Source organism: Chiloscyllium punctatum, chromosome 10 (genome assembly GCF_047496795.1).
Source record: "Chiloscyllium punctatum isolate Juve2018m chromosome 10, sChiPun1.3, whole genome shotgun sequence".
Lineage (NCBI taxonomy): Eukaryota > Metazoa > Chordata > Chondrichthyes > Orectolobiformes > Hemiscylliidae > Chiloscyllium > Chiloscyllium punctatum.
Genome location: NC_092748.1, coordinates 14,257,825 through 14,273,882, shown reverse-complemented (window position 1 = coordinate 14,273,882; position 16,058 = coordinate 14,257,825). Strand labels below are relative to the sequence as shown.

Sequence of the window (16,058 nt, the reverse complement as noted above, 5' to 3'; positions counted from 1 at the left end):
CTTTTTCTTAAAGTGAAACACAGGTTAGGGCTTTGTCTGGAATACATATAGTGCATTTATATAGCACCTTTCATCAACTCTGGATATTCAAAAGTGCATTTGGAGTTTGTGAAGTGCTTTTGAACTGTCATCACTGAAGGAACACAGTAGTCAGTTTGCATACAGGCAGGCTACACAAACAGCAGTGTGATAAATTACAAGATAATCTTTGTCATGATGCTGGTTAGGGGATGAATATTGATGAGGGCAGCAGGAAGAACAGTCCTGTTCTACATCAAAATAGTATTGTGCAAAATAGTGTCTTACAAATGGGGCCTTAGTTTCATACCTCATTTAAATAACGGCACCTCTGACACGGCAGCATTCCCTCAGCACTGCACTATTCTTTCAGCCTGGTATGTACTGTTGGAGCTGCACTGGGATGTGATAGCCTCCACATTCTTACTCTGAGGTGAGACAGATAACCACTAAGCTGTTCCCTCGTGCAGATGAATATAACATATAGTTAAATAAAATCCACACAGGTAAATCATCATCTTGAACATAACTATTTCTTTATTAGACTTGCTCACATGGACTTTCTTGAACACAAATGTTGAGACTAAATCTCAGAAGTGTAGTGTCGCTAGCTTTGAACCTAAGAAAGATAGACCAGAATTTTTTTTCCAAATTGTCAACTCTTCCCAGCGTTTTGCTATCAGTGAGATTTAGCGAATCCAAGCAGAGAAATCACTTAACGCTAGGGGCACATATTAAAAATAATGCACATATCTGATGGAATGTTAGCCTTTATCTGAAGATGCTGGATTACTGAAGAGTGGAAGTGACTTTACAACTGAGAAGAATGCTGGTCAGGCAAGAGTGCATGTTCCACTTCCAGCATCTGTTCCTCAAAAAGAACAGACTGCCCTTTGAAGGGATAAGTGGATTTGATTAGGTGTGGGCTAGTTGCATAGATGAGACTTGTATTGCCCTGAGTAAAGAAGATGATCTAATTTGGATGATTAAAAAAGGATTTGATAGGTAGATAGAGAGAAACCACTGGTGAGCAAGACCAGAACAAGGGTCATAAGTCTAAAGCTAGAGCTAGACCATTCAAGGGTAATTTCAAAAAGCACTTCTTCACACAAGAAGCCAGTGGAAGTACAGAACTCTCTCTCTCAAACACTGCTGAGGTTTGGTTGAGTGGCAGGAGGGAACTCAAACTTTCAGAATGAACAACATCTTCCTATGTGGATCACAAACAGTGGCTAGATTCTGGTTAAAGATCTTCCTTTGCCAATCTTTTCTGTGCCTTGTAAACATGAACATCTTTCTCAGTGTCGTAGTGGACTTTCTCCACCACAAAGCGACTCCCAAGCATCTGCAGGAAGTTCTGGTCTCGCTCGTAGCGGATGCGGCAGGACAGCAGGATCGTAGTCTGCTCGGAGCTGAGATATTCTAAAGTCTCCAGCAGGGCCGGGAATGCCTCCTCCAGGTAAACCACGTCCGCCCCCAGGACCACGTCATAGCTGCCCGGGTCGAACTGGTCCAGGTTCACCCCCCAATTCAGCTCCCTGGCCCGCGCCTTGGCCCGCAGGTCAGGGGGGATGTTTTCTTGGAGATTAGACTCAAGGAACTGTAATGCCACCTCCCTGTCAGTGACTGTTACATCAGCACCTATTTTAAGAGAAACAAAAATTGTCTTCAAGTATATCTGCTCATTTTCAGGTGAGAAAACCCCATTTCTTTTCCTTCCACCCACCACTATTAGCTTGCTGCTATTTAATCCCTTCATTCTAACCAAAAAACCCACTCATTATTACGGGAGGGGCCAGGAGATGGGGCAAGGTGACAAGGGGAAAGTGACTGATGACTCAATTAAAAGGTATGGAGAAAATGACAATTCAGCACGGTACTGAGTGACTGCCAGAGACTTTCGTATCCTAGCCAATGCTCAGCACCCAGATTCTGGATTAGTGGTGCTGGAAGAGCACAGCAGTTCAGGCAGCATCCAAGTAGCTTCGAAATCTTGGATGCTTCCTGAACTGCTGTGCTCTTCCAGCACCACTAATCCAGAATCTGGTATCCAGCATCTGCAGTTATTGTTTTTACCAATGCTCAGCACCCAGCCAAATCACTGAAACAGATTGATCCTTATGTTTCTGGCTATGAACAAATTGGTTGTAGGGTTTCCTACACAGCAACAGTTAATGTACCCAATAGTTACTTCATTGGTTCTAAAGCACTTTGGAAGATCCTGAGATCATCAGAGGCACTAGAGAAATGTTAATCTTTATAGCTCATTATTGCCTAGCAAGCTGTCAGGCTGCACATTGGCTCAGGTTAGAAATTTCCTACTTGCTACATAATCATTTCAACTTAAAGACAACTTAAGGACAATAACCATTTGCTCAATTCCTCACTGCAGAACACTGTCAACATGTACATGCAATCTTCATGTAATAACGAGAGTGCCACATGGTTTCAGTCACACGGGGATAACAAACAACAGTAATCCACTACCTACCTAGCAATGCTGCAACTATTCCAACTAATCCGGTACCTGCTCCCAGTTCTATCACAGTTCGGTCTTGTAGCTGGATTGTTCCCAGTTCAAGATATGTGCAAAGTACAATGGCCTGAAACAGAGAAGAAAAGACCTCTCTTAGCCTCAATTAATTTTGTCAATTAAAAACAAAAAACGCTGGAAATACCCAACAGATCAGACACCATCTGTGGAAAGATGATGCTGCATGACAGACTAAGTTTTCCTGAATTTCTGTTTTTTGTTATTTCTGTTATGAATACTTGGAGGTAGTTTTCATTCATGTTCTTCACTATTTCATGGTGAGCCTCAATTTCATACCTATTTTAAAGTTTTACCCTTTCTCTTACACTTTCTTCTTATTGCGGTCTTATTTTTTTTCCACCAGTACGTTTAGCCCCCCCCTCCATCACTGGTTAAAGATCAGAGATGGCCCATTTAAAATAGCAATGAGGCAAAACATTTCCTCTGTGAGGCCTTAGGACTCTCTTCTTGCAAAGAAGGTGGAAGCAGAGTCCTTGAATATTTTTAAGGCAGAAGTAGATAGATCCTTGCTAAACAAAGGGAAGAAATGTTATGGGGGTAGGGGAGAGTAGGGATTTGAGGTGCAAACAGATCAGCCATGATCTCATTGAGTGGTATACCAATCTCGAGGTGCATGATCTATTCCTGCTTTGTATGCTTATAAAATAATCTGCCAAATGGGATACTAAACCAGGTTTCCCTGGTTGTGGTCTTTATCAATATGCGAAGTACTAGTCTGATACTTACTGCATCCCACACCACAGCTGCTACACCAAGCTGGTTCCAGTTCTGTCGGATCACTATGTCTCGCTTGGCATAGTGAAAGGTTGCTGATGGCTCATGGAACTTCCGGAGGCCAGGAATCATGGCACCATCATACGGCAGCAAAGCCATTATGTTCCAGCCCAGAATTTCATGCACACTGTAAAACTAAAAAAGAAAGACAAGCATTTATGCAGGGTCTTTCGCTGCATCAGGATGCCCTAAAGTATTTCATTGTCACTCGCGTGGATGAGGGCAGCTCCAACAACATGTAAGGTCGACACTGTGCAGGACAAAGCAGCTCGCCTGATTGGCATCCCATCCACCAACCTTTACATGCCAAATTTCATTGGACAGTACCTTCGGAACCCGCTACCTTTCCCACTTGGAAGGACAAGGACAGCAGATACACGGGAATATCACGTCCTGCAAGTTCCCCTCCCAATCTCAGATCATGCTGAGTTGGAAATTTATTACCGTTCCTTCAGTGTCAATGGGTCGTGGGACTCCCTCCCTAACATCACTGTGGGTGTAGCTACACTTGAGAACTGCAGCAGTTCAAAATGGAGGCATCCTGTCACAATCTCATGGGCAACAGCAATGCCTATATCCATGAATTATCATACAAAAAATCACACTAGAATATTTTCGATGTGCAGTCACCATTATAATTTCAAAAACACTGTGGTTAATTTGCACGTAGCAAGCCAGCACAAAGAGCAAAATGACAGTGACCATCTTATCTGTTTTTATAATGGAGGGGAGCTCCCTCGCCTTGGAGGGGAGACAAGGCTTGGCTTAATGTCTCCTTCAAGAGACAGCACATTGGACAGGGCAGCACTTGTGCTGATTCAGGGGCTGTTTTGGGGTCCCTGAAGCTTTAGGTTGTCACAAATACAGATTAAACCAGAAAATAAAGTAACAATTTTGAAACTAAAAACTAAAATATTCAGCAGGTCTGACTGAACCTGTGGAGAGGGAAAGAGAGTTAATGTTGCAGGTTGGTGACTTTTCAAGAAAAGTACTGATATATATGCTCTATAATTAACCATGTCTTACACTGTTTAAAAATGAAGGCATGTTGACGGATTTTACTTTTCTGCAATTTCTATAATTAAGTACATATTTCTATTCTTCCACAATTACACTATCAGTTTTGTAGATAGTGCCTCCTCCCCAACTGTAAACTTGCTGTAACACGTTTCCTATCACAGATTGTCAGTGACAGCCCTTTCACTATAACACAACATACGGTCTGTTTCACTGAAAGGCCACAAGAGTTTTGTTGATAGACAGAATAAATAGCAGAACACAGCAAAATAATGCAATTGGTTACAACAGGATAAAACCATCCGGTAGCAACAGTCTCCACTTTGCCACGCTTTGCTCCTTCTCTCACCATCCGTTGTGACTATTTTTACACTCTTTGTTCCGACATAGAGTTTGACGCAGCTCTGCAGTGAGTGGTTGGGGGAACAAAAGAAAAGGGAAGGCCAGGCAGCTGCTGAAGGAGGAGGGAGGGAGTTTACCAACTGCCCTCTTCCTCTTTACTTATGGGGAACAAACCCAACTATGTCACTGGGATGAGGCTTTGTCTTGCTGTTAGCTCACATTGATAGTCTCCTTTTCTATTTAGGGGAAGTGGTAGTGCAGTAGTAATGTTATTATTAAGGTAGAGAGGGTTCAGAAGAGATATACCGGGGTGTTGCCAGGTATGGAAGGTTTGAGTTATAAAGAAAGGCTGTGATTTTTTTCACTGGAGCATAGAAGGTTGGCAGGTGACCTGATAGAGATTTATAAAATAATTAACGATGTAGATAGAGTTAATGGTAGGTGTCTTTTCCCTAATATGGGGGATTTCAAAACTAGGGGGGGCATATTTTTCAGGTGAGAGAAGAGAGATTTAAAAAAGATGTGAGGGGCAATGTTCTTACACAGAGAGTGGCTTGTGTGTGGAATGAACTTCCTGAAGAAGTGGTGGATGCAGGTTACAGTTACACTGTTTAAAAGACATTTGGATAAGGACATGAATAGGAAAGGTTTGGAGAGATATGGGCCAGGAGGAGGCAAGTGGAACTAGTTTAGTTTGATTAGATTAGATTACTTACAGTGTGGAAACAGGCCCTTCGGCCCAACAAGTCCACACCACCCCGCCGAAGCGCAACCCACCCATACCCCTACATCTACCCCTTACCTAATACTACGGGCAATTTAGCATGGCCAATTCACCTGACCTGCACATCTTTGGAGTGTGGGAGGAAACCCACGCGGACACGGGGAGAATGTGCAAACTCCACACAGAGTGTGGAGCCTGAGGCGGGAATTGAACCCGGGTCTCTGGCGCTGTGAGGCAGCAGTGCTAACCACTGTGCCACCGTGCCGCCCGTTTGGGATTATGGTTGGCATGGAACGGTTGGACTGAAGGGTCTGTATCCATGCTGAATGACTTTATGGGCTGGCAAATGGGACTAGATTAGGTTAGGATAGCTGGTCGGCATGGATGAGTTGGACTGAAGGGGCTGTTCCCCTGCTGTACATCTCTGTGACTCTATGACTAGCAATCCAGAGACCCAGGCTAATGCTCTGGCACCATGGGTACAAATCCAGTCATGACAAATGATGAAATTTGAATCAGCAAAAACAAAAATTAAAAGCTTAATTGTAACCATTGTTAACTGCTGTAAGAAAAAGTTCTAATCTACTTCACCAAGTTAGGGAAGGAGATCTGCTGCCCAAACCTGATCTGGTCTATATATGGCTCTAGACCCACAACAATGTGATTGATTCTGAATTACTCACTGAAAAGGTCTTAGCTTGCCACTTAGTTTAGGGGCTGGTTATGGATGGATAATAAATGCTAGCCAAGCGAGGAAAGCATAAATTGCACAAACAAATTTTAAAAATCTCCTACACAATTTATATTTCGTCGTCTTTAAACTTCTTACTACCTGCATGTTCCTCCTCCCCTTCCACGTTCTCCCACAACACCAGACATTTAAGGGTATATTTACAAAATCACTGTCAATACAGCACCTGTCATGATCTCAAGACGTTACGAAGCATTTACATGCCAACTATGTTCTCCTATGACACAACAATATACTAATTACTCATTTTTGGAGATGTGTTTATAGAAAATTTAAGATTCTTTTGGGAGGGTCAAGAAGGAGAACAGAATTCCTTTTGAAGTTGTGGATTCCGTGTACATTTGCCGGCTGAATACATTGATTAGATTAGATTTGATTCCCTACAGTGTGGAAACAGCCCCTTCGGCCCAACCAGTCCACACCAACCCTCCGAAGGGTGACCTACCCAGACCCATTTCCCCTCTGACTAATGCACCTAACACTGGCAATTCACTTGACTTGACCATCTTTGGACTGTGGGAGGAAACCGGAGAACCTGGAGGAAACCCACGCAGACACAGGGAGAATGTGCAAACTCCACACAGAGATTCACCCGAGGCTAGAATCGAACCTTGGACCTTGGCACTGTGAGGCAGCAGTGCTAACCACTGTGCCAGCGTGCCGCCCATTGCATGGTTCTGTTTGTGGATAAACTAATATTTGGCTGTTCCATTAAAATATTTTAAAATATTGTCTCCTCTGATGTTTTTGAGCTTTTACCAACATTATATCAATGTACCAACATTATACCAACACCTCTGGCCAGCCTCCTAATACTAATCTCCATAAACTGAAGGTCATCTAAAACACTGCTGCTCATGTTTTTCCTGCACCAAATCCTATTTCACCCCATCACCATTGTGCTTGCTGACCTACTTTGATTCATATACCTGCATCAGCTTGAATTTCAAATCCCTTTTCAGCTTAATCCTTCTCCTCTCTCCCTAACCTACTCCAGCCTGCAATCCTCCAAGATCTCTGTACTGTCATAATTGCACCTGTCCTAAGTTCTGCCTGTTGCACACCTCTGATTTTAATTGTTACACCAATGATAGCCATGCCTTTGGCTGCTTACTCTGGAATTCCCTGACTAAACGTCACGGTTTTCCAGTCTCCCTCTCTCCTTCAAAACTACTTTACTCAATAGTAAAGCTTATATTCAGTTGTCCTCATATCACATCAGGTGATTCAGCATTAAATGTTGCTTGATAATGCTCTTGGGAAATGTCATGTTTAATTTACTAAGGTAAATTTTATAAATGCAAGCTATTATTGTTATAATAGAGGAAGTGTAGCAGCCAATTTCCGCACAGCACGTTCTAACAAACAATAATGTGATAACTAACTGGTTGTGTTTTTGTTATGCTGATTGAGGGATAAGTATTGGCCAAGACCCTAGGGAGAACTCCCAGTTCATCTTCCAAACAGTGGCATAGGATCTGTTGTATCCACAAGAGAACAAAGGAAGCGGCCTTGGTCCCATCTGATAAGTTACACAACAAGACCTAACATACGCTTATGTGGCTCAGTGTCAAACTTTGTCTTGTGATGTTTCTGTGAAGTGCCTTGGGACATTTTATTATTGTAAAGGTGCTAAGTAAAGACAAGTTGTTGAAAAATGGCTCCTCCTATATATTTCTGAACAGGCCTCTGGAGTGAAACCTAAAACCACAATCTGTCAAAACAAAATGTTCCACCATGTCATGGCTGAGGAGGGTGTGAGTTAAAGCTCACACCTTACCCTGCTCCTTGGGTGAGATGTGGTACAGTACCAGAAAACCTAACTAAAATTGAGCTATATGGGGAAACAAAACAAAACAAAGCCTCCTCAAACAACAGACTGAAAACCAGACAGACAACAACTCTTTACTCAAAGACCCTTCAACCATGTAAGTAAAGACAAGCTAAGGCAAGGGTAGAATTTCGAGTATTTTAGGAGTGGGGCAGGGGGATTCTTTCTGGGCGAAAGTGAGGATTGCAGATGCTGGAGATCAGAGTCAAGATCAGAGTGGTGCTGGAAAAGCACAGCAGGTCAGGCAGTGTCTGAAGAGCAGGAAAATTGACATTTCAGGCAAAAGCCCTTCATCAGGAAGGGCTTTTTCTGGCCATAAAGTACTTTGGGACAGCCTGAAGTTCTGAAAAGCACATTACAAATGCAATTTCTTTCTATGATAAATCAACTCTGCATTTATAGTTTTGCATACCCAAAAATTCTTCAACATGAATTAAGAAACTGGTCTCCAGTCCTTAATTTGAGTAAGGATGCATGATAACATCCATAGTGCCTCAATAATTCCTTTGCTGGTTCATCTTAATGAATAGTAGGTTTGCCATATCTGGCTGCTCCAGCCTTCCCCTCTCCCAACAAACTCGCTATCTTCCTCTGACACAACTATTTATTGAGTTTTCCCTTTAAAGATGCAATAGATTGTGGCTCAACTTCTTCCTGTTGCATAGTATTTCTCATTCCAATAATGCTTTACACTAAAATGAAACCATATCTCTCCCCATCCCCTTCCTGGAAATGTAAAAAACCTTTTTCAGTATGGTTAGCTACAATTTATGTTACCTTTTACATTTTTTTAGTTTTGTGCACAATACTTTATCAGAGGAAAATATCTATTAATTTTATCTGTCTCCAGGCTTAACATCCTCCATAAATATTGTTTCTTCAGTTCTCTGCCAAGTTAATAATTCCTGATGAAGGGCTTATGCCCAAAATGCTCATTCTCCTGCTCCTCGGATGCTGTGCTTTTCCAGCACCAGACTCTTGACTCTCTGCCAAGTTAAGTTTGTTTTATCTTACCTCACAGAACTTTGCCTTTTACAAAACTAACATCCTTATCTTTGACTACACATCATCCTTTACATTCTAACATTATCACAATTGCTATTTCCCAATTGTTCTCCTACTCTCATATCAGTTCTCTTGACTGAACTTAATTTCCGAAAGCCAATTCAAGTAATGCTTCTTTTCTTGCCAGGCAAGACATCATATTCAAGGAAGCAGCCTTGAAGTTGCTAAGCAATGGGGACTAGGACCACTTCATTAATAAAGATGGCAGTGGCAGAACAGGATGATTTGATATTACTCATGATAAGAATGAAGCTTCTACAGGTGATGCCATGGATCACACTCCTCATTGCTATCCAGCATATTGCACATCAAGTAAGGAGTGAACCAAATTCAACCATGAAGGCCCTGATGTTGAACAGTTTCAGCGTTAAAACACAAATTAGTAGTCACATGATTGTGATACCAGTGCTTGTGGAATTGTTCATGGTGAAGGAGTCAGTGGGTTTGGAAGAGGATGCAGGATTTTCAATTAAATAGCAGAGATAATGGACTGAAAAATTAAAAGGGTAAAAATATGTAGATACTAGACATTATTTTTGAATGTACTGTTTTAAGTTTATGTTTATATTACAGAAAAAAAGCAGAAGCCATCACATGGGAGCAGATGGAAACTATTTTCTAACTTTCCCCATCCGTAGGTTAAGCCCACAATATGAAGATCAAAGAGGTTTCATGGCAGTGCCTTGGGATAAACAAAGTGCAAGGTTCATTTGGAGATCAGAAAACATTAACAAGTCCAATTCAATGCACATTTCACAACTGCAAGTTGTCCCCACCCAACTCAATCATGCCAGGCTTTCCTGTACAAGAGTGTGTGTATGTCTGAGTCATGAACAGCTGTCTATGACACTTTGAAATTTCGCCAAGAAAAAGTGGGCGGACTTAAATGGGAGGGGGAAGCGCCTTTAATTCACAATGAGGGCAGGTGATTGACATCGTTTCCGACCAATGGGGGTTGCGCGCTGGTGATTGATGCCCGGTGCGCCCAATGCGGAGCGGCGGTTGGTGATCGATCCGCTTGACGGCGCCCAATCAGGAGAGGGGCGGGGCTACCGCTGGGCGGGTCCTGTTGCCATGCCGGAGTCCGGGGTCCAGGCGCGGCGCAAAATGGCGGAGAAATTCCGCGCGGCCGAATGAAGCCAGGGCCGCAGGGGGCTGAGCAGCGGATCCGTCGGCATCCAGGTTCTGTCGGGAGGGGCTGCCGTTCATCAGAGGAGGAGAACGAAGATCCCCTTCCTCACCTGAGAGGCGGCGACGGGGTAAAAGCGTGAGCGCTTCCCCCCCCTCCTCCTCCTCCTTTCCCTTCCCTCTCTGAAGGAAAGCCCGCTCTTAGGCCGGAGGCGTCCGGGGAGGAGGAGGGGGGGGGGGGGGTGGAAGGTGAGCTAAAAGTTTCACTCATTTTCGGAGACGATGGGAAACACCTTGTCCTGTTGCGTGTCCCCGGGGGCAAGCCCCACGCTGTCAGGCCGCGGCGGGCTCCGGGGCCAGGAGCAGCAGCAGGAGCGGATCGACGCTTACCGAGTGGAGGCGGAGCTCCGGGAACCCGAGCCCAGCCCCGGAACCAACCTGCAGCACATCAGTGACAGGGAAGCGCCGGAAGGTGAGAGCGGCGACACCGCGCGGCTGGTGGGAGGAGAGAGGCGGTAGCGCTGGTGATGTCACAGACACTGCCTGAGTTGTTGGAAGTTGGTGCAAAGTTGAAGCAGGCAGCTTCACTGAAGGATTATTGTATAGACTGGGCTATTGACAGCTGCCTCTTCATCCCAGCAGAAAATCACACACACTTATATTTTTAAAAATCACACAACACCAGGTTATAGTCCCAACAGGTTTAATTGGAAGCACACTAGCTTTTGGAGCGACGCTCCTTCATCAGGTGGTTGTGGAGGGCTCGATCCTAACACAGAATTTGTAGCAAAAATTTACAGTGTGATGTAACTGAAATTATACATTGAAAAATTGACTCTGTTAAGCATTTCATCTGTTAGAATACAGTGATAGTTTCACTTCTTTCATGTGTAAATCACAAAACCCTTTTTTTTAAAGTTGCATTCTCGGGTTAGCTGTGAACAATGGTGATAGCTAGACAATATGTTGAAGGTGTTAGCCCCCTGTGGTCTCTGTCTATGACCTGATGTTTAGATTGATTCTAATCTAAAAAGTGAGATAACAGAGTTTTACGTAAATTCATACAGTTTTTGAGCTCAGAGTTCTACATGAATGCATGCAGTTTTTGAGCAAAGTACAATGTAACTCTGCAAGTACAAGTTCACCCCACAAAATATGTGTGCATGTGGGTCTTTGTCTGTCTGGGGTGGGGGTTGTGAGTGTGAGAAAGTGTGTGTGTAGTGAGTGCAGAGTGTCTTAAGTCTGTGAGGGGGTGCATTTGTGAGTGTGGGAGTGTGTGTGTCTATAAGGGTGTCTGTGTGCGTGTCAGTGTGTATGTAGGAATATCTGTGTGTGTGTAGTGCAATGGTGATCACCTGTAATGTGACATGAACCCAAGGTCCCAGTTGAGACCCTCCCTATGTGTACCGAACTTGGCTATCAGCCTCTGCTCAGCCACTTTTCTCTGCTGCCTGTCCCGAAGTCTACCTTGGAGGATGGTCACCCGAAGGCCTGAGGCTGAATGTCCTGGACCACTGAAGTGTTCCCCAAATGGGAGGCAACCCTCCTGTCTGTTGATTGTTGTGCGGTGCTCATTCATCTGTTCTCGTAGCCTTGGCTCGGTTTCCCCAATGTACCATGCCTCCGGGCATCCTTGCCTGCAACGTATAAGATAGACAACGTTGGCTGAGTCACATGAGTGCCTGCCATGAACAAGGTGGGAGGTGTTCCCACGTGTAATGGTGGTATCTATGTCCACAATCTGACACTTATATTTGGTACCTAAAAGAGCTTAGGTATTACCTCATCATTTCTGAGCATTTCCTTCCTGTTACCATTTCTGCATGCCCACCTGGAGTCATGGAGATGTGCAGCATGGAGACAGACCTTTTGATCCAACTCGTTCATGCTGACCAGATATTCTGAATTAATCTAGTTCTATTTGCCAGCATTTGACCCAAACCTTTGCTATTCATGTACCGATACAGATGCTTTTTAAATGTTGTCATTGTACCAACCTCCTCCACTTCCTCTGGCAGCTCATTCCATACATGCACCACCCTCTGCGTGAATGGGTACTGCAGGAACATAGTCGTTCATAAGTCTCTTATCTGGCTCTTTGTGATTCAGGAAGGTTGTGTCTTTTAAGCTGCTAAGAGTGTGCCATTGCTGAGCCCTGATTCTGCACCTTATCCAGGTGTGCTTTCCAGTATTTTTCTAAATGAATTTCTTGGAATTCCCTCCCCAAGAGTATTGCGTGTCCACTTACAGCATATGTACAGCAGTAGTTCAAGAAGGCCGCTTTGTAAGGGCAGGCAATAAATGCTGGCCAGGGACTCCCATGGCTCACAAGTGAATAAAAAAAGGTCTGTGACCACATGACTAAGAGCTCCCGTTGGACCATACCACACTGAGTGCATGTGTCTGGAAATGTAAACTTGTCATTAAGGCAGTATTTGATTGAATATTGTATCAAGGAGGTCTAGCAGAAGTAGATTCTTTTGGAATCTTGGGGAAAGTCAGTGCTGCTTGATGTTGTACTTGGCACAAAGGAAGATCGTTGTTGAAAATCAATCATATCTGTCTCAGGACATTGGAGATTCTCACATAGTGTCTTTGACCCAGCTATCTTCATCTGCACATCAATGCCCTTAAAGCAAATGGTTAGACTTGGGGATTTTGCTATTGATTGCACAATATTCAGTATCATTTATGACTCCTCAGATACCAAAGCATTCTGTGTCCAGATGCCACAAGATCTGGATGAAATTGGGTCTTGGGCTGATAAGTGGTATGCAAAACGTACATCACAGAAGTGCCAGGTAGAGGCCATCCCCAAAAAAAGGAACATAATTATTGCTCCTTGATGTTCAGTGGCATTACTATTGGTGAATCCTCCACTCTGAGCATCCTAGATCCCAGAAACTGAGTTTGACCAGCCATACAAATTCTGTGGCTCAAGGAGCAGGTCAGAGGCTAGGCTCTAGTGTTGGTTTAAAATCACATGTCAGTATCTGGTACATGAATCGAATACACAGGGACAGGAAAACGAATTTGTTTTGCTGTCCTTTCTTTGTTCTGGGTAAGGTCAGGACTGAGTTTATCTGTGACATTGGTGACTCTCTAAGGCTCTAATAGAATGTTGTTCAGCACTAATATGACTCACACATGAAGATGGGTCACTGGACAGAATATACCAGAGTTTGGCTGATGTCCTTCAGGCTCTACACCCAACTTGAATTAATAGATTCAGGACACAAGGGAAGAAATTTGAATGGCAAATTTGCCTTCAAATAAGAACCTGGTGAATGATAATGTTTTGTATCTATAGGTGAAAAGTTATCGCAAACTCACTCAGTGATTAGAGCGTATTCTGGTCCATAGAAAGCTTGTATTTGGGGTTTCTGCTTTCTTTAACCCTTTTCACTCTTAAGATTGAGCACGTATATGATCCATGAATTTTAGCCTGATTAGTGTGTAAGTATACACAACACACAACTTTAAATGACCCTCTCTGTATTATTGTGGTATGATTTGCTATTTCTTCCAATGTAAGCAAATTTCAATGATGCATGATTTGAATTCCTGAAAGGCAACTATTAGAAGCAATTGTGTGTGTGTGTGTCATAAATAGCCTGACAGTGAATTGTTGTCAACAGAGTATTTTTGTAGCATCTTGCAGGATATACTGATGGCAATGTGCTCCCAGCAGCACTTGGTTAATGTCCGTAATCCTAGTTCTTTGTTAAAACAAATGTCTTGCATTACTGTAGTACCTTTTTACAATCTCAAGATGTCCCAAAGCACTTCAGCCAGCGGAGTGCTTTTAAAAGTTGCGACTGATAATTTGCATATAGTAGGGTCCTATAAACAAAATTGTGACAGTCACCAGATAATCTGAGTTTGGAGACAGGTGAGGAATAAATGTTAAACAGTGAATACTCCCCTGCTGTTCTACCATGAGATCTTTTACACAGGCCTCAGTTTAACATCTCATCCCAAAGTTTGCATTTCTGACATTGGATCATTTTCCTAAAGTGACAGCCTAGATTTTGTGTTCATATCTCTGGAGCAGGACTCCAGTCTACAATATTCAGATGCTAGGATGAGAATGCTACACTGAGCCACAGCTGACATTTTGAACTGCTAGCCTGAAAGTGCTTTTATATTTTTGATCGGCTTGTATAATGACTGAATACTGTGCAGTATTCATGGGTCAACTTGGAGCTAAGAAGGCAAATTAGTTGATAAGGAGCAATTTTACATTCTTACTAGACTTAATGAAAAATTTTAAAACTACAAGACACCATTCTAATTGTGCAATAATGCTAAGTTTTTAATGAAACAATGCCTGGTTAACTGAGAATAGGCTCGAACTGTCATTTGTATTAGTTTGATTCTCTCTTGAGTTGATGCAATTGTGAGAATAGGAAGCTGCCAGGGACAGAAGAAAACTGATTGAATGAAACCAATGCAGGTGTCTGCTTGATTCAGTTTCTCAGACTCTGGTCTCTCAGTTAGAAGGTTCAAGCCATTTGAGTGGATAAATTGGGTTCACATACCACCTTACCTTTTGTGACTTGGCTGCTATGTTTTCTACATTACATCAGTGACTACATTTGTAAAGGCACTGCTAGACATGCCATTTTTGGATGACCCATTAAACTGTATGTTTTGCCTCCTTAAGCGAAGCCTTCCTGTTCAGATAGATGCAGCAGACTCCAAGGTGGTATTTGTAAGGCAAACAAGATGGTTAGGGTGAACTTTCTCCCTTATTTAAGCCAGCAAAAATAGATTAATTGGTCATCATTAATTTGACGTTTAACATAGAGTGCTGCTGTACAGTAACTTGCTGGACTTGATTATATGACAACTGTAGTTATACATCAGGTAACATACATTGACAGAAGTACTTTTGACCATCCTAATGGTGTGAAAGATGCTACTAAACAGATGTTTCAAAACTGTCTAACAGGCCTCAGACTATGTTGAGATAATACAGAAAAAATTAGATGGAAGACACCCGTGCAAATACGTAACAGTTTTCTGTGAAAAGTGTTTAAAGGATGTATTATCAACAGTGCAGTAAATAATGCATATAAAAATCGACTGAATATTGTTGTATGGTTGAATGTTAAGTTGGTTTAGGGATTATAGAATTCAGTTGATGCTGGAGATGTGGTGATCAACTACTCCTAGAACTGGAGAATGATAGAAAATGTATGTCTGGTTGTTATTGAGAGGTGAATTTGTTCTTCTGATTGGATGGGAGAAATAGAGAGAGAACAGGCGTATCATGCAAATCTCTCCCCTTGAGTTTTAAAAGTCAAGGGCAGGCTACTGTCTGCTTCCGGTCTTGTTTCAGGGTGAGAGACATTTTTTTCTCTCTCAGTAACTTTATCCACTGTGTAGTATTTCAGTCACTGCAGTCAGTGATGCGATAATTTCAGGGCGGGCGAGTGGGGGGGAAAGCTGAGGGCTATTTCCAAATGATCCAGTTCCGTATAGATAATACGTATGGTAAAAGAAAGTCTGCAGCTGGTGTTCTGTGTCATTCTGAGACTGCGGGATGTAAATTCCACTCTTGTATGGTGATGATTAGTTTTAACTTCAAGGCGTAGTTCAGATTCTGGTTGTCTTCCCGCACTTAATGTGAGCAGTGTGCTGGCAATGCGTGCAGATACCTGAACTGTATGGGGGATTCTATAAGTGCGCTAAACCCACAGAGCAGTTTTGCACTCTTCAGAGTTATTTATATTAGTGCAAAAGCAGGACTTTAAGGCTTTACTCGGGTATCTTTACAGAATCATTGAAATGTACAGCACAGGAGGAGGCCATTCAGTCCATCTCTGCACCAGCTGGCAAATACACCTCT

At 42.9% G+C, this 16,058-nt stretch overlaps 2 protein-coding genes across 6 annotated transcripts in view; one reads left to right on the top strand and one right to left on the bottom strand.

The window, feature by feature from the left end:
• Nucleotides 1–537: 537 nt before the first annotated feature.
• Nucleotides 538–10,699, bottom strand: mettl21a (methyltransferase 21A, HSPA lysine). Of its 5 annotated transcripts, none has more exons than XM_072578580.1 (4): nucleotides 10,595–10,699; nucleotides 3,299–3,481; nucleotides 2,510–2,621; nucleotides 538–1,659 (listed from the first exon to the last, which is right to left on the bottom strand). In XM_072578580.1, the coding sequence occupies exons 2-4, from the start codon at nucleotides 3,443–3,445 to the stop codon at nucleotides 1,262–1,264; spliced, it is 657 nt and encodes a 218-aa protein (XP_072434681.1). In that variant the 5' UTR covers nucleotides 3,446–3,481; nucleotides 10,595–10,699; the 3' UTR covers nucleotides 538–1,261. The 5 variants fall into 5 exon arrangements, with proteins under 5 accessions (XP_072434681.1, XP_072434682.1, XP_072434679.1 ...); XM_072578581.1 differs by having other exon boundaries at nucleotides 10,643–10,696; XM_072578578.1 differs by having other exon boundaries at nucleotides 10,498–10,628.
• Nucleotides 10,141–16,058, top strand: part of ccnyl1 (cyclin Y-like 1) — a 62,681-nt gene continuing 56,763 nt past the window's right edge. Inside the window, exon 1 of the mRNA XM_072578574.1 lies at nucleotides 10,141–10,676. Within this exon, the coding sequence (XP_072434675.1) occupies nucleotides 10,487–10,676 (190 nt within the window). The 5' untranslated portion in view covers nucleotides 10,141–10,486. The remainder of the gene's footprint in view (nucleotides 10,677–16,058) is intronic.

Bases quoted from the DNA above. Each gene is read 5' to 3' on its own strand.
- mettl21a (XM_072578576.1), bottom strand. The intron at 2,622-3,298 runs GTAAGTATCAGA...TCTCTGTTTCAG, and splicing joins CAGCTGTGGTGTGGGATGCA to GCCATTGTACTTTGCACATA. The intron at 1,660-2,509 runs GTAGGTAGTGGA...CTCTTAAAATAG, and splicing joins AATAGTTGCAGCATTGCTAG to GTGCTGATGTAACAGTCACT.